General features: G+C 38.4%; 1 protein-coding gene across 1 annotated transcript in view; it reads left to right on the plus strand.

The window, feature by feature from the left end:
- The first annotated feature begins 85 nt into the window (after positions 1-85).
- Positions 86-22,565, plus strand: part of SCP2 (sterol carrier protein 2) — a 27,925-nt gene continuing 5,445 nt past the window's right edge. Inside the window, exons 1-13 of the mRNA XM_026707110.2 lie at positions 86-291; positions 3,075-3,132; positions 4,015-4,086; positions 4,826-4,957; positions 7,090-7,157; positions 9,135-9,261; positions 9,566-9,629; positions 10,214-10,300; positions 11,087-11,237; positions 12,704-12,851; positions 15,967-16,074; positions 19,020-19,173; positions 21,388-21,481. Of these exons, the coding sequence (XP_026562895.2) occupies positions 214-291; positions 3,075-3,132; positions 4,015-4,086; positions 4,826-4,957; positions 7,090-7,157; positions 9,135-9,261; positions 9,566-9,629; positions 10,214-10,300; positions 11,087-11,237; positions 12,704-12,851; positions 15,967-16,074; positions 19,020-19,173; positions 21,388-21,481 (1,341 nt within the window). The 5' untranslated portion in view covers positions 86-213. The remainder of the gene's footprint in view (positions 292-3,074; positions 3,133-4,014; positions 4,087-4,825; positions 4,958-7,089; positions 7,158-9,134; positions 9,262-9,565; positions 9,630-10,213; positions 10,301-11,086; positions 11,238-12,703; positions 12,852-15,966; positions 16,075-19,019; positions 19,174-21,387; positions 21,482-22,565) is intronic.

The following is a 22,565-nucleotide window of genomic DNA, read 5'->3' on the forward strand; positions in this document are numbered from 1 at the left end:
ACTCATGAATTCAGGCTGGATTTTCAGAGTACCAAAGACTCATGCTACCGCTTTAAGAGGGTGGAGAGAGATCGAGAGTCGGCACCGCCTCGTCTTTCGATCTTTATTTGGAGGTGTTGTCAAAAGCCCGCGCGGGGAGGAAAGTCGCAGCGACTGTTCATTTTTTTCCCCCGTGCGTTTGGTGCTGCGGCTACGCAAGATCCTGGGCGCATCATGGGCAAAAGCAGCAGCAACCTGGTCCCGATCCATGTAGGGAAAAGGGTTTTTGTCATCGGAGTTGGTATGACCAAGGTAACTGGACTGGGCCGGGATACTTGGGAGTTCCGGGTTCTAGAGTGGAAATGCAATTGCTATCATCCGTGGTCACGTCTGGAAAGCAGAGCAGGTTGCTTCAAAGGGTTGGTGAAGTTGGCGTGGGAAAATGGTAAGGGGGGGTGGTTCTCTTTCTCGGCGGGGTCTTATCCATTGGGCACTTGATAAACTCAGTATTCCTCCAAGAGACACGGTCCTGCCTCCCAAACCCCTCATTTCTCAGTGCCTTCGAGTTTCGCGATTGCCTGTACCAGTCCCTGCAGTTTTCTTGTCAACATTTAGGAAGGGCTTTACCACTGCCTTCTTCCTAGGGCTGAGAAAGAGTGAGTGGCTTAAGGTCACTCAGTGGCTTAGTGGGCAAGCCTGGAACTCATGGTCTTCTGGTTTATTGCTGATGCCTTAATAGTTAAACCAAGGTTGACTCTCTTTTATAGTTATACTGTTAGCTATACTTTATAGCTATTCAGACCTTTAAAATTACCTGTGTTGCAATACCTCTCTGCAGTGGGCCATTGGTTTCTTTAAAAGAATCATTCTCATGTGGCCAGGATCAGTCCAAGGATGGGGCAACCTTGTTTGGCTTTGCAGATTATTCTCTGCAGGCCTTCACAGCTACAGATGTTCTAAGGCAGTGTATATTTGTTAAGTTTAAGATGTGTTGAAAGTTGCCAAATTGGAAAAACACCATTCTGAGGGAAAGGTTGGGGAACCACTTAATACAGTTCTGAACACAGAGGTGGTATTCAGCAGGTTCTGACCAGTTCTGGAGAATCAATAGTGGAGAACCAGCAAATACCACCTCTGACTGGAGATTTTACAGCAGGGGTCTTCAAATTTGACAGCTTTAAGACTTGTGGACTTTAACTCCCAGAATTTCTCCTCCAGTCATGTTAGCTCAGGAATTCTGGGAGTTGAAGTCCACAAGTCTTAAACTTGCCAAGTTTGAAGACCCTTGTTTTATACTATCCTTCCCCTGGCACGACCAAGTCATGCCCACAGAACTGGTAGTTGAATCCCACCACTGTCTGAATACCTCTTAATTCTCCAGTGACAATTGGTGCTTTTTTACCTTTTTAATACCCCCTCCCCCTTTTCACCCTTTTGTTTAAAAAAAAGGGATAAGCAGAGTGCCTAAGACTCCCTGTCTCCCAGTTTCTAGTTTGGTGCTTTTACCATTTCACCAAACTGGTTCTATCTTTACCCAAATGTAAAATCCTCTTGCTTCTTTGTGGCTTGTTTATAGCTTTATCCTTAGAATAGCTTTGTGAGGTAGATTAGGATGAGAGAGGGCAGTGGCCAATCCAAGGCCATCCAAAGGTCAGGTTTACTGTAACTGTTCTGGTGTTGGGGGGGGGGGTTGGCAGAGATTTTAATAAGATTTCTTAATAAGATTATTAAGATTTCTTAATAATTTGAAGGATGATTTGGATTCCCTTTCAAGATCACATCTGGATGGGAGAAATTGCACTTCTTTATCATTCCCAAGCTATTATAAATGTTAACGGTTTTGTTCCCTTTTGAGAGTCCTTGGCATCATGTTGTATAAACATTTCTGACAAGTGCCCTGTAAGAAAAGTCCAACTTGTTCCTGTACTACAAAGGGAAACTGAAGTTAGAGTCAAAGCTCCATCTTGCTGTGACTTTTAATGCCACCTCTTCTGAAGCACTCAGAGCTCTCCATGTTAATATTTAATTTATTGTGCAACTTGGAGAAACAGGTTTTTAATCCTTGTTGCCTAAGATTTATGGACTGTTCCAAATTACAGATTACATTAATTAACTGAGGAGAGAGACAGAGAATTTGATGTACAATTGTGTACAGTGTTCAAACATCCCTTAAAAGACAGCCCTTTACAGGTAGTCCTTGACTTACAACAGTTCATTTGGTGTTACAACGGTTCAAAGTTACAATGGCACTGAAAAAAGTTACTGTCAGTTTTGCACAGTTACGAACTTTGCAGTATCCTATAGTCATGTGATCAAAATTCGGGTGCTGGGCAACTGGTTCTTTTTTTGACCATTGCTTTGTCCCAAGCTTATGTGATCATAATTTGTGACTTCCTGACAAGCCAAATCAATGGGCAAACCAGAGTCACTTAAGAACCAGGTTACTAACTTTTCAATTGCAGTGATTAACTTAACAACTGTGACAAGATAGGTCATAAAATGGGGCAAACAAATGTCTCACTTAACAATGGAAATTTTGGGCTCCACTATGATCATAAGTCAAGGACTACCTGTATTTCAGAAAGCTGTCCTTTAGATGTATTTAATTTAATTATTTGTTTTCTTGGTTTTGGTCTTGAATTTTCCTGTATCAGCAGGAGACAGTGAGTTCTAATCTTGCTCTAGGCATGAAAGCTGAATGGGTGACTTGGGGCCAGTCGCTCTCACTCAGCCCAAGCCAACTCACAGGATTATTGTGGGGAAAATAGGAGGCAGGTCTCAAATCACTCTGATAAGTCACCCCCCAATTTCTTGGACACAGTGCTGTGCCCTTCTTCCTAGCGCATACTCTGTGTCCTCCATCACTGGGCTTCCTTGGTCTCATCCCTTCCTAAGTTGTGCATGGTTGCGTCAGGTTGCCCAGGATCTCCCACAGCACCCCTGTGCTCCTTAAAATAGGAGGTGGCAGGATTATTCGGTATGCTCATCACCTTGAGTTATATATAAAAAGCAGGATAAAAATCTAGCAATAATTTAGACCTGAAGTTCTTTTTTTGGTCATAAGCATCTTCAACATTTGCTTTTTTTTCTAACAGTTTGAAAAACCTGGCCACCGTAAAAATTTTGATTATCCAGATATGGCAAAGGAAGCAGGTAACATACTGAATATTATACTTAACACTTGGGCACAGCTAGTGACAGATGTGCTATTTGCTTGGTGCTCCAAGCACATAGCTAGTGGCATAAACAGTCAAGTAGTATTGTATTACCAGTAGCCATGGTTTTCAAATCATGGGGCTTGAGGTTCATCTGTTTATGCTAGAGAGGTATGAAAATATAATTATCTGCAGAAGAGTAAGAAAAGCAATAGAAGAAATTCTGTGTGTGTGAACGTTAACTAAGTTATCTTCATTTTATAATGTTCCCTTTCAGTTCGGGCCTCTGCTTCAGAAGAGTAGGCAGGATACAATAAAAACCTCTGTAAAATACTTACTTAAAAATATAACATTAATGTAAACATATTTTAAACATTGCTGATTCCCTTAAATGCATTTACAGCTGTTTGCACCATCCTGTGGTCATGTGACTGAATTTATCATGCTATTTTCTTGGAAACCAGGTCTTATTTCCAGTTTCCAGAAAAATGATCTATTGGAAACAGTGGCTTTGCTTAATGATTGTGTTGTTCACTTAATGACTGCTATATTCACTTTAGGCCATTGCATTCCCTTAACAACCATGGCAAAAAGTCATAATACCAGATGCGGTCACACATTGACCTGCTTAACAACCAGCATGACTTACAATTGTAATTCTGGACTCAATTGCAGTCATTAATCAAGGACTACCTGTAACCAGAAGTTATGGTAACAACAGACGCCTTGTCTGGATTGACACACAGTTTTGAAACTAGCAGTTTACTTAATCTGCCCAAGAGTGGGTAAGTGTGCTTGCACACTCTTCACTGTCTATGCAGGCTTGTTACAGTCAGTTTCTAATCAAGATTTTGTAACGTGTTTTTTTAACCTTGTTCAGGTCAAAATGCTCTTGCTGATGCAGGCATTCCATACTCCTCTATAGAGCAGGCCTGTATAGGCTATGTATATGGTAAGTGAAGCCCACATTTTATCCTGATTCTTCTTTGCCCTTTTTAAGCTTGTGTCCTCCTTGAAGCAGAGCTTATAAAACACATGTCTAAATATTCTAGTAATCTTGAGGGTTTAGGGCTTTTTTCTAATAAGAGGCAAAGTCCAAGGAGAAACTTTTAAAGTTTTGTACTTCTGTATTTTTCAACATGTTGCAGAGCAAGCTCTCTGTAGTGCTAGAATTGCTGACAACCTTTAACTTTTCCATCTGTACATTTGATTGTAAAATAGATAATGGAGGAGAAACCATTTTTATTGCAGGAAAGTTCATTTAACCCTGCAGGCTTGAATTTTTATTGTTGCATAGTTTAAAATTTACTGAAGAAAAGATACTTGATTAAGATGCAGATAATTGTGAATTGAACATATTTTTTTTAAATCTATCTGTGAATCTGAATGTTTCTCTACAGTTTGGGATAAGAACCTTTTTGTCCCACCAAAAAGGCCTTGACTAATTTATATTTCATATTAAACCAGGGCAACCATAGTAGAAAAAATTGCAGGAGGTTGAAATCATACAGCTTTCTAAGTCATAAACTCTGGCAGACCACAACACCGGCATTCCTGCATCACGTCATGCTAAAAATTAATGAATACTTTAGATGTTAACATGAAGACGTTTAACAACTTTAGAAAGAAACTAGAGAACGTGTTGGTATTTTACCAAAACTGACTCTGCATGTCTTTTTTTTATTCTAAAGGTGACTCAACCTCTGGGCAGCGGGCTATTTATCACAGTTTGGGTCTAACAGGTATCCCTATTATAAACGTTAACAACAATTGTGCTACTGGTTCAACAGCTTTGTTTGTAGCAGGACAATTAATAAAAGGAGGTAAGTTACATCTGCTAACCCCCCGCAAATACAGTTGTATTTAACCCCTGGTCAGTAGAAATACTGGCACATTCTCTAACATATACTGAATTAAACATGGCATTTTTCTGCATTTTGAATGCATACTTACTATTCATGTACAATCTTTACAGATGCTGACAACCTTAGTAAGAATATGGTATGTGCAGACTTATAGGCATCTTTTCAGTCAGTGCTTTGTAACAGCTCCTTTGGCAGAAATAACTGCTTCTAAATGTTTCCAGGAGACCTTTCATTCTTGCTTTGGGAAATGATTCCCACTTTTCCTTGCAGAACTTTTCCTTCTTAGAAATAATGTTAGATCTCCTTGCTTGTTTGAAATCTCACACATTTTCAGTAATATTCTCGTCCAAAAGCTGAGAGGAAAATATTAACAATCTGGTTTCAATCAACATCCATCTAGATAATAAGGATATACTGTATATATTTGTGGATAAACCAAGAATTTTAGATACCAAAATACATCCAGAAAATTGGCTTATTTGCAATTATATACAGTAATCTGTATTACTAAAACTCTTAAAGTTTTAAAGTTAAAGATTGGGAAAAATAGGGCAACTATTTTTGAACCAGTGTACCTTAAATGGACTAACTTAAAGAATGTGTCCAAAATTTGAGATCCATGACCCCCAAAAGAATACAATTTGAGAAAGTTGTGCTGCTTCATTACTACTGGCTGCTGCTAGGTTGCGGTTGTGGTAATATCATCTTCAATTTCAACATGCTGTGACAGTTTCCCAGCCAGTCTTGCAATCCCTTGCTTCATTCTTCCATCAACAGCAGCCACTTAATTGCCTTTTGGAAAGAGAAAAGGAGATTTCTTTCTTAGCCACAGATTGGCTTACATACAAGTATCTATGGATATAGTCTATATAATTAACCTGCCCAGTGGTTCTAAAGCTCTCCCCTAAAAGTTATGCGTGTCCCAAGCTGTCCAAATTTAGCCACCCTGTGTCATAACTTGTGGCATCATTTGTTTATTATTAGTGCCCTGGTACTTCCCAAGTAGAGCAAGAGATACAGTATCTTCAACATTTCAAGGCTAATAGAGATTTGGAGATATCTTGCAGGTGCCACCGCAAAATGATTGGATATGGCTACTTGTGACATACATATTTCACAGAACCAGGAGGCTAAAAAAATGAGACAGAGATGGGCTATAAAGACCATAAGCCCATCCCTTTTTTCCCTGATCTGCCGCGGCCAATGACACTGCTTTGAATCCCCCGCGATCAATTTCCACCAATCGCGGGCGATTCACAGCGGGCCAATTGCTGCGGCTCACTCAGCCAATCTGAGCGCCGTGCGTCCTGGCCAATCAGGACGAGGGGTTACAAGAATGTTAATGAGGCAATACAGAACACCTTCAACATTGCCTCCCTTTTTTAATGTGCTCCCAGAACACAACAGCCCCTAATCTCACTCACTTGCTTCCCAACTGATACACTTTCCCATGCTTGTTGCCACAGAAGCTATAGGTTTCCATTTTTTTCTTCCCTCAGGCTTTTCCCTGTAAGCTTGTGTAATCCCTTCCTTGATCTCCCTGATAGTTTTCTCAGGGTTGTCCCTCTCTTCATTTGTGAAAAACAACTTTGAGTGACAGACTCAACCAGGGAAGTGGGTTAATAAGAGCTTTCAAGCAAAAAGGCCTGATCTCTGATGGTTACTGAACTTTATTTCTAAGAACATTCTTGTTCTAGTTTGGACCTGGAGATATTTAAGGGAGTTGAAAAGGTGGGTCACTGGAAACCAGACGTTTGCTTCAAACTGAAAGTCAATTGAACTGGTTTAAGAGAGACCAGTTGTCATATTGTCTTCTCACAGCATCACTTTAATACACATAATTCTGAGCTTTGAATTTGTTTTGAGGGGGTCACAGTGAATGGAACTCCAAATTCTTCTGCCCAAAAATCCACTCCTGGTCATCCATTTTTGCTCCCTACAGTTAGATTTTGGGCATCAGGGAAAGAAAAAGGTGATTAATCCTTGTCTATCTCCTACCAATTATTTAGAGAGCTACCAATAGATCTAACATCTGTTGAACTCTATATTGAAGCTTAAAATATAATTATCCAATAATTTTTGTATTTAAGGTTTGGCTAACTGTGTGTTGGCTCTTGGGTTTGAAAAGATGGCATCGGGGTCCCTTGCAACCTCTCAAGTGAGTGTTCAACTCTTTGCTCTACAGGAAAAGAACATTTTGTATAGCTTGGAGTATTTGAAAGATGGATGAGTGTGTTTCATCTATCAACATCCTTTAGCAAATGCATGTTGTTTCTGTGATTTCTGAATACTTCTCCAATAACCCAAAGCTGTGGAGCCCTTTCCCTTCCATCTTTAGTTAGGACCTCAGGTTCCACATTGCCTTAGCAATGTAATCCTTGAGAAGATTCTCCTCAGATTTTTTTTTTTTTTTAGCAATCCTAGTTACTCGTCCAGGCAAGTGGCACAGAGGCCTGGCCTTTTGGAGCAGAAAGCAGCTATGGCTCAAGCTGAAAGGGGCAGAAAGAAGGCAATTTTTTTCTGGTCTACTGGAATCCTCCTTCATTGAAGCCTCAAGACTTCTAGGAAAACAGTGGTCTAGAATTTCTCTCAAGGCTTTCAGTCTATATCTGGTTTTTTCTGGAAGGATTGGGAAATCGGGTGGGAGGAGACAAAGCAATAGCATTCTGAAACATTGACCTCTGTCGGCTAAAAATATGGGGTTGAATGCCAAAGCACTGTATAAATGGCATTTGTAGAGTTAGAATAAAGAGAATGGTGAAAGAAGAGAAAATTAATGCCTTAAAAATATTTGCTCTTCCTTACTGGGAAGCCAACTTTTGAGTGGGCCTGGCTCATGATCAGGGGTCTTGATAATGCTGATAATGATCAGACTGATGAGGCAGGGGGGTTTCCTGAGGATATGTTTCTCACAGCTTGGTATTCACATTACATATTCACATATTAAGATTTGTTCATTCCCCCCCCCCCGCTTTCCTAAAAATATATATTTTAACCATTTTAAGTCCCCTCCAAAATAGGATGAAATGCTCTTCCCCAAACAGGTTTCTTTATTTTGAGTGTTCATTCCAAGTTTCCTTTTCACTTTCTGACTATCCCTTTCCAGAAGCATTTTTGAATTTTGAAGCCACCTGTTAAAGCCTCACATTTTTTACATCTTCTTCAGAAAGGGCTACCTTGCATCAACTTGAATGATCACTGTGGATACAAAAGTAGAAAAAATATAGGGTAGAATATATTAAGATAAAAATTTAAATCCAAATCAAGAGACTCAAAAGCAAGAATTAGAGAATGGTAGTCAAGTGAAAAATAATTGTGCATATTATTTTGAAGTTGTGGCTTATAGATTTCTCTGGTTTTTTGAAAGACCCTTTCCTTATTTGAGCCATTTGTACTCAGTTGCTAGTTTGCCCAGTATATGTATATATGTTTATTTATTATAGGTTGGTATGGTATTGTTTCTTTGAAACCCCTAACATGATACTGTCTCAACTTTTACCTGAAAATGAACATTATAAGGGTAGACCTTGACTTACAGCAGTTCATTTAGTGACCGTTTGAAGTTACAGCAGCACTGAAAAAAAGTAACTTGACAATTTTTCACACTCATGACTCTTACAGTATCCCATGGTCATGTGAATTACATTCAGATGCTTGACAGCTGACTCACATTTATGACAGTTGCAGTGTCCTGGGATCATGTGATCTACTTTTGCGATCTCTGACAAGCACAGTCAATGGGGAAACCAGATTCCCTTAACAAGTGTGTTACTAACTTAACAACTGTAGTGAATGTGGCAAGAATAGTTGTAAAATGGGGGAAAACTCACTTAACAAATTTCTCACTTAACAACATAAATTTTGGTCTCAATTGTGCTTGTAAGTTTAGGACTACTGTGAATTGTGCTCACTTATAAGTTGCACACTGAATTCTGCAGCAGAAAATTAATATATTTAATTTGTATAAATTGTTGGATATGTCTGTCGGCCTGAATGTTTAGTTTAGAAGCAAATGAGTCTGAAAAGAGTATATATGGCTGATGAACAAGAGAATTTTGATAGTGTCTTTTCCTTTCTATGTGTGTTCAATGTAAGACTGTTGGCGTATTCATAATATATATTTTGTGTCTTTCAGTTTACTGATCGGGTGAATCCAGGAGACAAGCATTTTGAAGTTATGATAAATAAATATGGCCTAGAAACAGCCCCAATTGCTCCACAACTTTTTGGAAATGCTGGCAAAGAACACATGGAGAAATATGGTATGTTAAAATATTACTGTCCTAAAAACATACAATGAAAACATTGTATATTGTTATTGATGTGCCATACCACTGTGAAGATCTTCGTGCCAAAATATCTGATTTCTAAGGGGGCACAGTTTTGCTGGAATTCTATTAATCGTTTTATCTTTTGTGTCTTGAAACATGATTCTTATCTAATTTCTATTGAGCCTCTGAGATCATGAGATCACAATAAGCATAGCATATTTTCTTAAACTGTGTTATATCAACTAATGAAGTCATCCTTTTTAATATACATTTCATATGCTTTTGATTATTTTAGGGACAAAGGTTGAACACTTTGCAAAAATTGCCTGGAAGAATCATAAGCATTCAGTGAACAATCCGTAAGTACAGTGTTTTAGGTAAAGTGTTAGAATGCAGGCTAAAAAAAACATGTATTGTGTGTTTTATTGGAAAAAAATGCAAAGAAGTATTTAAAATGGGGGAAGGGTGTTTTAAAGGTGGCTAATAGATTAAAAATTTCCAAGTTCAAAAAAAGAGATAAAATTATGAAGGATTAGGATATACAGTAAGCACCAGATACCTATAAGCTCTAAATAAACAGCTTCTGAACAGAGCCAATATTTCTATGAATATGAATATATATCAAAAGGGAGTTATACTTTTATTGTATTTCCTTGGGAAGAACAACAAAAATTAACCTCCTACTTTTAGCAGTGTTATGGTACGTAGTCCTGAGCAAAGCTGCTTTTTGTAACTATATTGTTCAAATGAAATTTCAAAAAAGTTTCTAAACTTGTGGAAGGAGCTGGCAAAAGCACCATCAGGAGATATCCACTGCAAAATTATGTGATGATTTGACCTGTTGTGGGAAATACTTTTTAAGATTTTGAAGAGTAAAAGCAATAGTTCACTGCCACTGTTGTTGAATTGTTCTGATTGCATTCATCTCCCCTGTTTTCTGTAGAAATTCCCAGTTTCAAAAAGAGTACAGTTTAGATGAAGTGTTACAATCTCGTAAGGTTTTTGACTTCTTGACAGTCTTACAGTGTTGGTAAGAATCCAGCTCTATAGTGCTTTTGTGACTTCATTTCTCCTTTTCAAAAAAGCTTATTCTCTTTCTAGATTTTATTTCTCTTGTCTGTTCTCTTCTGTTTCTTTGGAGCGTTTCCTTTTTGTTAGATATTATTATTAATAATAATATTTAAGACTTTGCACTAAGCATAATATTAACCACTGATCTATGAGTCTTACCCAAACATGTTCACTTCAAAAGTTACAGAACTGGTTAGTGATAACATACTGAACATGTTCACTTCAAAAGTTACAGAACTGGTTACATGATAGTGAAATCTGAAATTGCAGATTTCTTATGCAGTAATATACAAAATAGTACATTTACACATTTCTGCTATATAATTGCTTTACAACTCATTAAGCAGTCTTAAGCCTCGTAATTTCAGTAGTATAAAAGTAGTATTTGACGATTGGTCAAATTCTCATCTGCCATTGTAAACGTTTTAAACATTTAAGGGGAAATACTTGCATGGGTAGAGTATTTTTTTAGCTAGATAATGTGGTGGGACCCCTTAATCAGAAATGGAAATCTTAGCTTGAAACCAGCTTTTGATTCTTTCCCTTACTGCCCCAACCCCCATCGTGATCTCAGAAATTCACAGCTTGATCTTCAACCTGAAAAATAGTAAAGCTATTGGAAATTAGTTGATAAAAGCAGAGTAAAATCCAGAGGCATGGTCCCTATGTTGCTGTCTATTTTTACACATATAAATTGTTCAGGGAGTAGAATAGTCCATAATCAACCCTTATTGTGTGTTTTAAGTCCAACATCTGATGGTGCAGCAGCTGTAGTCCTTGCTAGTGAAGAATTTGTGAAGAAGAACGGATTGGAGTCGAAATCAGTCGAAATTTTGGCCCAAGAGATGCGGACCGACTTTCCGAGCTCATTTGACCAAAGCAGCTGCATTAAAATGGCAAGCCTGACCTTTTAATGTATAAAATGTATACATGAATATTCCTGTGAAATACTGAAAATAGTTTAAGGATTTGACACAAACTGAAATGATAACATAACTCCTGCTTGCTATAATATAAAGCAGAGGTCTCCAAACTTGGCAACTTTAAGACTTGTGGACTTTAACTCCCAGAATTCTCCAGCTTTAAGCATAGTTGGCTGGAGAATTCTGGGAGATGAAGTTCACAAGTCTTAAAGTTGCTAAGTTTGGAGACCTCTGTTATAAAGAATATATTTCAAAGGGAAAAAGAAGTAAGGAAGACAACAAGCAAGCAAATGTGGGAGCTAGGACTCTTGTCTTTGGCAACCAGCTCCCCAGGAGAAGAGCAAGAGATTTCTAAGCAGAAAGAGTACATTATGGGATAAAAAGAGGCATCATGGCTCAGTAGTTAAAGATGCTGAATTTGTCATCTGGAAGGCTGACAACCCATGTTTGAGACCCGAGACCTGAGCTTCCGTTATTTATCCCAGCTAGCAGTTCCAAAGCACACAAATATGAGTAGATAAATAGGTACCACTTCGGTGGGAAGGTAATAGCCTTCTGTGTACTTTGGTGTATAATTATGCTGGCCATATGAGCCCAGAAAATGTCTTTGGACAATGGTGTCTCCCTCAGCTAAGAAACAGGGATGAACAGTGCTCCCTACAGTCAGATCCAACTGGACAGGGAAACCTTTACCTTTTATGGGATAAGTGATCCATGGAGAAAACAGGAAGCTTTCAGTTTAAATCCCATGCTCCAAATCTAATTAAAGAATGCAGAGTTGCTGAAAGAGCACCTTTTGTTGGGTATGAATGGATCATAGAGCAAGAATAAACAGGTATAAAATGATTCACTCATTACTTTTGAAAAAAGTAATTTCATAATTCCATTAATATATTTAATATAATTCTTGGTAGACCATCCTAATTTGTTTCAGCCATGCCTAAAATTAACCTTTCCCTGGGCATATAAGAGTGTAGTTTAATTCAGAAGAAAAGTACCCAATTTTCTTGAAATAGCTGGATGTATATTTTTATTTTGCTGCTGTTGCTTTCAGTGCATTTATGTATATGTTACCTTTTGATGTATATTAATTGGAAAATACATATAAAGTGATCAGGAAGTCTGTTTATTATTCACGAACTTTAAGTGCATATTAACATAGCATATTTAATTTCTGTGTGTGTGTATGGTTTCTCAAAAGTAGTGCTTCTTGATGGGTGCAGGCAGTGTCTATATATTATCAATCCCTGCATATGCAGTCAATTCATATTTGTCCATTTAGTTATAATATTCCAAATGGTTAATTAGTAGTGTTTGTGTGTATGTGCCCATACACATATTCCAATTTTTAAAAAGCCATTAATCAGGACAATTAAATGGAGTTCAGAAAACAGAAACATTCAATGAAATGCATTCTGGTTATATTTTATTGCTTTTAGATTGGTTATGATATGATAAAGGAAGCTGCAAAAAATTGTTTTTTGAAAACTGGCCTAACACCAGAAGATGTGGACGTGATTGAACTTCATGACTGCTTTTCTGCTAATGAATTAATTACATATGAAGCTCTGGGCCTCTGTCCTGAAGGTATTCCTTCAATATTAGAACTACTAAACAGCTTGGTCACAGCCAGCACATAATTAAGTGCATTTTTCCCTTTGTTTAACTCTTCAGAATTGATATCTGGAGGCAAAATGATTGCTAGAAAGTTCTCCCTCTCTGATGCCTTTCTACCATCATGCAGATAAAAAGAGTACAGAGTTGGAAGGGACCTTGGAGGTCTTATAGTCCAACCACCTGCTTAGACAGGAAAAGCTATACCATTTCAGACAAATGATTGCCCAATCTATTTTTAAAAACTTCCTGTGTTGGAGCATTCACAACTTCTGTAGGCATTTGATTAATCGTTCTAACCGTGACCTCCTCCTCTTTGTTAGCACTGCTTTTGAAGACAGATCTAGCCTTTAAGATTTCGAAGGAATAGGTTTAATTAACAGGAGACTGTATCACTGTCTTCCAAGTCTAGTAGCAAAGGGTCATTAAGTGAAACCACAACTGTGCTTATCATCTTGCTTCAGTTTTCTTTTGCTTGATGGAAAAATTGTAAATGCAAAGGATTGATAGTAAAGTGATTTTTCATCACTGTGTAATGGCAAATGGTCACTGTACGAGGTAGTTGGTAAATGAGAACTATCTATTACACTGCTATGGTAAGGATACGAGGTTAGTTGTGGAAGGGCTGTCTGAAATTAGACTGAAATTAGATGGTGAGCATTGAGTAAAGACCATTTGAAAACAATGCCTATCGTTTGTGGATAGGAATTAAAAATATTTTTACATATACCGTGTTTCTCATATAATAAGGCCGGGTCTTATTTTTTTTTTGAGCCCCCAAAAAACAGGCCGTCTTTTGGGGGGTGACTTAATCCCCCCCCTTGCATCCTCGGGCGGGAAGCGACGGCTTGGATGTTGACCTTGGCATTGGTGGTGCACTTCGTATCGGGAGACCTTCCGCCACCATTGCTTTCCCTTCTCCCCATGCTGCCGTGGCATTTGGAGCAACACCGTGGCGTTTGGCGCAGCCATCCGGCATTTGGCGCAGCCACTCGGGGTCGGCCAGTGCTCCTCCCTGCAACCGGATCCCGGCGGAGACACTCGGCTTCAGGTGCTCCTGTCGGGCGGGCTGGGCAGAGCCGGGAAAGCAAGCTGCGGGTGCGCGCCTGCCTGCCAAGCGAAAGAGCCAGTCTGACCTGAGCTTGGCTTCCTTCCCAAGTCCCTCCAGCCTGACCCTAAAGGGGCCACCGGGAGAGGCCGCCTGAGGCAGTGATAGTGCCCACCCATCTGAGGACAGGGAGGCAAGGCAATGGCCCGCGCTGCGTCCTCCATGCTGAGCCCCAACGAGTGAACGCTTCTGCTCAATGCCAATGCCGCTGCAGCGTTTGGAGATGCGTGGGGATGGGGATGGGATGGGCAAGGGGTGGAAAGGACGGGTGGCTTTGGGCTCTCTCTGCCAGACCCGCCAGCCAAGGAAGCAGCGCTGCTGTCACCTCACCTCCCTGTCCGCGAACAGGTGGGCATTATCACTGCCTTGGGCAGCCTCTCCCAGTGGCCCTTTCGGGATCGGGCTGGAGGGACTTGGGAAGCCAAGCTCAGGTCGGCCTGGCTCATTCGCTTGGCAGATGGGTGCACAACCGTGGTGCGTTTTACCGACACGGCCCTGGCAGGATGAGTGGAGGGCCCAGTGGGGAGGTGCTCGCTGCCTTCGCCAGAGCTCTGCCGCCGGGCAGGAGGACCTGCCTGTCAGCTCTACTGGGTGCTCCAGGTGAAGCTCTTCGCACTCTTCCTGGCGCCAGGCAGGGATGGCAGCTGGGCACTTCTCCCAGGGTGGGCCAATCCTGCACTGCGGCCCTGAGAGATTTGCCTCCTCACTCGGGGTTGGGCTGCCCTCTCGGGCAGGGGAGGCTTTGTTATACCGGTAGTAGGGCATCGGTTTTAAAAGAACGGGCTTTGCCTTCGAACAATGCTCGTGAAGGCGGAGACAGGAGCACCTGAAGCTAAGTGTCATCGCCAGGCTCCTGTTGCAGGGAGGAGCCCTGGCTGGCCACGTGTGGCTGCGCCAAATGCCACATGGCTGTGCCAAACGCTGCAGTGTTGCTCCAAATGCCGCAGCAGCACGGGGAGAAGGGAAAGCAACGGTGGCAGAAGGTCTCCTGATACGAGGTGCTCCACCAATGCCGAGGTCAACGCAGGCAGCACCATATCCGGGTGTGCAACAAAAGTACTTCCTAATGGCAAGCCCCCCCGCCATTTCCCCCCATTTCGCATGTTTTAATATAGGCCTTAATTTGTGGGGAGGGGCTTAATTTCATTTCATGCCTATAAAACATGCTGGGACTTCCTATTGGGGGAGGCCATATTGTTGGAGAAACACGGTATTAACTATTTATTTAATACTGTCTTGTACATCCGTTGAAGGGTGGTCTTAGAAAAGCTATATAACACCCTCAATATTTTTGAAGGGGAAATGTAGCAATATGAGTTATTGTTTTATGGCAGGGGTGTCAAACTCAAGGGGGCCAGATCTGGCCAGTGGGGTGTTTAGAACTGGCCCACGGGGCTGCCTTGGAAACAGCGAAAGACCGGCCTGCGATGCCTCTGCCAGCTAAAACAGAACTTAGGACGTCCATGTGTGGCCCTTGCGGTCTCCATTTTCGCTGGCAGAGAGTTGCAGGAGGCCATCCCAGCCAAAAATAGAGCTCGGGAAAATGGAGCTTGGAGATATGAGTGATGTTGAACTGGCCACACCCCCTTGCCCCCACCCTGATAAAATGTCCTCAGTGAAATTGACTTTGACACCCCTGCTTTATGGGTAGTAGTTAAGCACTGGCTTGGAAACCAGGAGACTGTGAAAACCTCACAGGGTTGTTGTTGCAGGGAAAACTGGAAGAGGAAGAAGTATTAGACATGTTCACTGCCTTGAGATTTATAAGTAGTAAAGGTACGATAAAAATATAATAAAGAATTTATTCCTATGAACTTAAGGATATAGAAATCATTACACAGATATTGTTGTGCTGTCCCTGTTAAATGAATTACCGTTCTGCACTATTAATGTCAAGTTGATGTCATAGATATCAGAAATTTTATTTAGAAGTGGGGGATATTATATGCATTAATAATTTCCTTTGTTTTTTCCTTTAAGGAAGAGCTGGTGAGCTGATTGACAGAGGAGACACAACATACGGTGGAAAATGGGTTGTAAATCCCAGCGGTGGTTTGATTTCGAAAGGGCACCCACTGGGTGCAACAGGTAATTCAGTCATCTATATAAGACTTTTAAGCATCTTTATGGAGGAAACATGCAATTTATTTAAAGAAAAGGCTAAGCTAGTTCTTCTCTGTTGCAATCAGCCATCAGTAATTAACCCCATAGACCTGTTACTTTGATGAGAAGGTATAGTAGTAATATTCATTTATTCTATGCTGATTTATCTGGCAGGAAATCCTACTGAATGCCTTGTTAAGATGAAATGTCCATAAATCCTTTAAACACAAGCACATATTTCTAGTCATTTCAAGAGATAATTTCTGGCCAGCTGGAATATTTGGCAAGGAAATTGTCAGCCTGGTCACATTCCACTGGATTTGCTAAGCCGCTCTTGGAATTGTCCAAACTATCTTCACACTTTTAGTATGAAGGTAGTTTCTTTATGTAGAAAAAACTAATACATGCAACTAATACTTATTACAAATAAACTGGTTTAAACTGAATTTGATTCCAAGCCTATGCATGGGTAGGGTAGATAAATATTTATAATCCCTAAATGGAATGGTGTTGGTTAATATTTTTGTTAGAAATATTACATTAAAGCTTATGATAACAGAAACAGCAGAAATTAAAAATAGCAGAAATTCATTTATTTAAAGTCATTCATGAACTGCCTAGAACTGTTATTCATAATCGGTAAAATGGAACAACTTGTTTAATTTATTGTTCTTAACAATAATTAAATTATAATTATAATTAATAATAAATAATTATTAATAATATAATTATTATTAATAATAATAATAATTGTGTTCTTCGGCATATTTGTTATGCTCTTCAGCGAAAAGACAACTTTAATCTGGCTGTTGAGAGCTCAAATATTAAGAGGTGGAGATACAGAAAATGCTGTCCTAATACTGAAAGCTATTTTTTAGTCTGTCACTCTGTGCAAATATCCTGACATTCTCTTTGATTTCAGGAGTGCAAGTGTTCTTTGAACAAGGTGATGAAATCTTTTTATTTGAGCTTATATCAGCGTTTCAGTTTTTTTAGAATGATTGCTCTCTACCTATCTGCTGGCAATATTTCAGAGAGGGCCTCTAAGAAGAAAGGGAAGCTACATTTGCCCTTTGTTTTATAACGTAGCCTAACTTCTAGATTGCATAGCAGGTTATTTATTTTATTTATTTATTTTATTTATTTTGATTTGTCAATCACTTATAAGATAATGAGTATAAGTATATACATAGTTATGAATACATGAAATGGGTACATATAAGAAAAATAAAAGAAACTATAGGACAGGGACTGTAGGCATGTTGGTGCGCTTATGCACGCCCCCTACAGACCTCTTAGGAAAGGGGTGAGGTCAATAGCAGACAGTCTAAGGTTAAAGTTTTTGGGGTTTGGGGAAGAAACCACAGTCAGAGTATTCCAGACATTGACCACCCTGTTGCTGAAGTTGTATTTCCTGAATTAACATATATTATATTATATTATATTATATTATATTATATTATATTATATTATATTATATTATATTATATTATATTATATTATATTATATTATATTATATTATATTATATTATATTATATTATATTATATTATATATAATATAATATAACATATATTATATATTATATGACATATTGCATTAACATATTAGGGGGGAAATGTTGATCAAGTCTTGCATAACTTAGAGCAGTGTTTCTCAATTCTGGGAGTTGAAGGAGTTCTGGGAGTTGAAGTCCACATATCTTAATATTGCCAAGGTTAGAAGCCTTATAGGAAGATAGATTCTGTTTAAATGTTGTGGGGGGGGGGAATCTATAGGAGAACCAATTCTTTGGGAAGTGATGAATTCCCCACACTGGATGTCTTCTTGCAAAGGCTGGAGAGCTTTGTCTAGAATGCTATAAGTTGGCCATTGGCTAGAGAGAAGTTAGCTTTGGTGTTTTGTGATAAGATCATAAAATTGGAACCTTTCCAATTTTGTGATCTTATCAGGAAAATATGGCTTTTGTTGTCAGTTTAATAAAGCACTTTTAAAGATAAATGTAAGAGGGATTACTTAGACCCATATCTAATTGGTTTTAATGTGTACTTTACCTTTAATAATTAACTATGAAAATGAGTTTGCATGGTAAAAAAGCTAAACCTCCTTAGCTCACTCCATGGCATGCAAGCAGGTCGTAACATGCATACATGCAGATTAAACTAATGCCTGCTTGCTTGCTTAATTGTGTACAGGTAGTTCATTTAATAATAGTTCAAAGTTACAGTGGCTTCAGAAAAAAATGTCCAGTTCTTCAAGTTAGGATTATTGCACCACCCCTGCAGTTAAGGAACTTGGCAACTGGCTCACATTTATGATGGTTGCATCTTGACAGTCCCATAATTGTAATTTGTGACCTTCCCAGCTGGCTTCCAACAAGCAAAGTCAAGAAACCAGATTTGCCTAATGATTGCATGCTTCACTTAATAACAGTGTGATTTGCTTAACAACTGTGGTAAAAATGGTGATAAAATTGGATCTGCTCATACCTATAATGGCTGGCTTAACAACTATCACTTAGTGACTAAAACTCTAGTCCCAGTTATGTTTGTAACTCAAGGCTCACCTATACTGCTTTTACCCCTGCACAAAATATGTATGTCAGCTTTTGTGGAAGTAAGCTTATATTATTTTTATTGCAAGAACAATATAGTAGAACTGAAGAATCCATCACCTTGGGAAACTGTAACTCTATTTTATATAGTTCCTACACCTGGATTTTTATTTTTATTTTATTTGTTGGACATCTCACCACAAGGTGAATCTCTGTAGCAAAATAGTAATGTGGTGGTTGTGCTGCATTTTTTTTTAAATCAGAAGGCTTCATCTTGGATTTCAAACACGCCTCTTTCCTTTCCTTTCTAATTGGCTGTGCATGAGCTCTTGTAATACAGCTTGATCGACTACAGTCTCTGTGTTTGATGCATTAGGTCTGGCTCAGTGTGCTGAACTTTGCTGGCAGCTAAGAGGAGAAGCCGGAAAGAGGCAGGTGCCCGGTGCAAAGCTAGCTTTGCAACATAATTTGGGCCTTGGTGGTGCAGTTGTAGTCTCTCTCTATAGAATGGGCTTTCCAGAAGCTGCACGGTGAGTGCCGAGTCCTCCTTTGATGCATTCATTTCTTTCCCTATGTAATTTTCTTCCTTGCCGCTGTAGGAATTTCAGCGACTTCGTTTCTGCTTTGAATCTAAAAGTGCCTGCTGTAAATAACCAGATTAAGCTGCTTGTTGTAAATCAGATTAATGTGCCTGCTGTAAATAACGTATTTTGCTATTATTTCCCACTCTAATTTTTGCATAATTAAAGTGGTCAGTTGGAAATCATCCTGCTTACAACAGAAAAATTATTGGGCTATGGATGAAAATTCTTGGCTCAGAATCGGTTCTTTGAAAGATTTGTTTTGTCAGATGCTAGAAGCTTTGTTTGTTTTGCCCATGGATCAAAGAGTTCTAACTTAATTATGTTTTCCAAATATGGTCCCTTATTTTTTTCTTTTAAAAAGCTTTTAAAAACTGTAAAGTTGAAAGCATGTTCAGAACAAGTTTTAAGTTGCCTAGAAGAGATGAGGGCCAATTTTGTACCCGTAATACTGTAAGAAAAATTAAGATTGCTCGTGTATTATATAACCTATGGATTTTTTAAGGCAACAGTTAAAAGTATCCAAATCATTTTGTAAGGTTATGATAAAGAGCAAGGAAATTTAGATTGCAAAAACTTATTTAAGCAGTTAACTACTTATTTCCTGGATCCTGTGCTTACTTACATGTTGATTTTCTGCATTTTCTCATATGTGAAAGAGAACTCTGTGCATGCTTTAATAGTTTTTCTAAGGTGGGCAGTGCACATTTCTTTGTATAAATAATGGTTTGTTTGTTTGTCAGATTTATCTCCTATATTCCCAGCTCCACAATATTTTTTCCACACCATAATGTTGCAAAATTAGATGGACAGAGAGAGTGATTGACCAAAATCACCCATTTTACAAATGAGCATAGCCTTGAAGCATGATCTCTGGTCATACTCCAACATTTTTAACTATTACATCAAGTACCAATTCAGTACACAAGATAGAGGTCCCATAACAATCTTTCCAGTTAATAAGTAGCTTTAGCTTAATGTACATAATGATAAAATTATTTACAAAGAGCAGATTATGATGAACTAAGTAAAACATGCGTGGGGGCTTTTGAGATTTAAAAAAGACTACTTAGGTTCCCAGTATGGAAAACCTAATGGAAATAGTTGGCAGTTTTAAACCAGCCTGGATTTCTTATGATAAGATGGCTACAAAATAATTTTGCCTAAATTTTCCTCTGACCCATTTTACACTAAACAAAATCAGGCTAGGGATTTTGTGCTTTTATATCCAACTTCCCTCTTTCTCAGGATTATTATTTTTTCTAGAAAATAATTGCTTTAGATTAGACATTAATTGAACTAATAATATCTGAAATTTATATTCTTTCTCAAGGTGAATTCATTTTTCTTCACATTGCCGTATTAAGTAATTATCTTGTTCAACTGGAAAATGAAGCATTTCAGCTTTTAAATCACATCCCAGCAGGGTCTTAACATAGATTGCATCATTTATAACATAAATTTTATATCTTTACCCTATTTCATCTTTACAGTAATATGTGGAGGAGGTTAATCTGAGATTTTGCTCATGGCAATTTTGGGAGGGTGGAGGTAAAATTGGGTTCAAACAGAAATTATTCCTAATACTTTTCAAAGAATATGTAAATTTTACTTACATTGTGAATTTATTTTTTATGCTGGGCATATGTGCGTAGCAAAATTATATTGCTAAAATTTTACACGATCAGTCAACAAAGATTTGGAACATTAGGATTAGGTATTGAGGGAAAATTAGGGAAAAGGTAAGCTTGTTTCATCATTTCCATTTTACAGTTTCATAACTATTGTTCACGCCTGATTACCAGGAGATGTTTTGACCAATTTAACTATAGCAATTATTAATGTAAAATGTTGCCTTTTTTCATGTTGATTATTGTTTCTACCCAGGTTCACATCTTAATTCTGATAAGATTTTTTTCTCAGGAATACTGGAGTAGAACATTAAGTAGAATATTTCGACTTAAAACAGGAAAACGCACAAAATATTTCTCTCCCCCCTCCCCCTCCTTGTAGAGATTGTTTGATTTTGGCTTAGTGCATTTGAGGAATTGTACTTTGTATTATGGCTTAACATGTGTGACACATGCAAACACTATAATTAGGTTGTATGGAAAATTGCTTGTTGGAATCTGCTTATTTCACTGATACTTTTTCCCATTTCAGAAATCAGAGTATCCAGGCCATTCCAACCAGAGCAATAGTTGATGGATTTAAATCAGCACTTGTATTCAAAGAAATTGAAAAGAAACTTCAAGAGGTTTGTACAGTAAATATGCTTATAAAACACATTGCCAAAGACTAATTTATGTACCGGCCAGTATAGAAATATTTAAGTACACAAATGATTATTTTCTTTGAATATGGCTGGTCTGCCAAAAGTAAATCTTTTTGATTATCAGATTAATTTTCCATGTAATGAGTCTTTTTTCTCTTACAAAATAAAGACAAAAAAGGTCAGAATCAAGAGACAGAACAGTATAATTATTTTTGTCTTTGTCTTAATAATAGCTATAATAAATTTCTCAAATACAAATTGCACTTTGAAAAAAAAAATTAAAATGGATCATTAATATGGAACAATGTGCCTTGTGTTATTAATATATCTTTCTGTGTTGAGTAACCTTGGAACTAGAAAAACCTGATCATGTTTTGGTGATAATACTAATATAATAGGAACTATTGGATTGTTAAGAGTGCCACTTCAAACTGGAGTAATATGCTTAAATGATCTCTCACGTGGGGGGAAAAAGACATTGCATGTAGCAAAATGTTCACAGAAAATCTAATTTTTTCTGTTTGCCTTGCCTCCCTGAAATTGCTTCAGCTCGTTTCTAGTCAGAGAATGAAATCTAGGACAGGACAAGATTCAACTTGGCAAAATAATTAGCTACCACGTTATAGATTATGGAGATAAGTATTTGGTAACTCAGATAATTATGTCCATATGCTTGGCATTGTAACCTGAAACAATTCACTCCAAATGAAGCCACCTCAAGTTTCATGGGTATTACTTCCCTGGACATTGGTTAGGGTTGAAGAGCTACTTATTCTCCCTAAAGAACATTTTTCAGGAAAGAGTGTTTGTGCAGCATTAAAGAAAGAGCTACAGTTCAAAAACTTGCATTCTTTCATACAACCTGCAAGAACCCTAGAGTTGATGTTATTGCAACGAACAAATCTGACCCTATTGCTCAACATACCAGTTTAAGCATCTCCAACTTTTTCTTCCAGAAAAGATGACCTCATGATCTCCCTTGGAAATCAATTCCATTCTGAGACTATTCTTTCTATTAGCAAGGTTTTTCTCAACATTTAACTGGAATATTTTTGCCTATAACTAA

Source organism: Pseudonaja textilis, chromosome 3, assembly GCF_049901715.1.
Source record: "Pseudonaja textilis isolate UNSWEBS1 chromosome 3, rPseTex1.2, whole genome shotgun sequence".
In the NCBI taxonomy this organism is placed as follows: domain Eukaryota; kingdom Metazoa; phylum Chordata; class Lepidosauria; order Squamata; family Elapidae; genus Pseudonaja; species Pseudonaja textilis.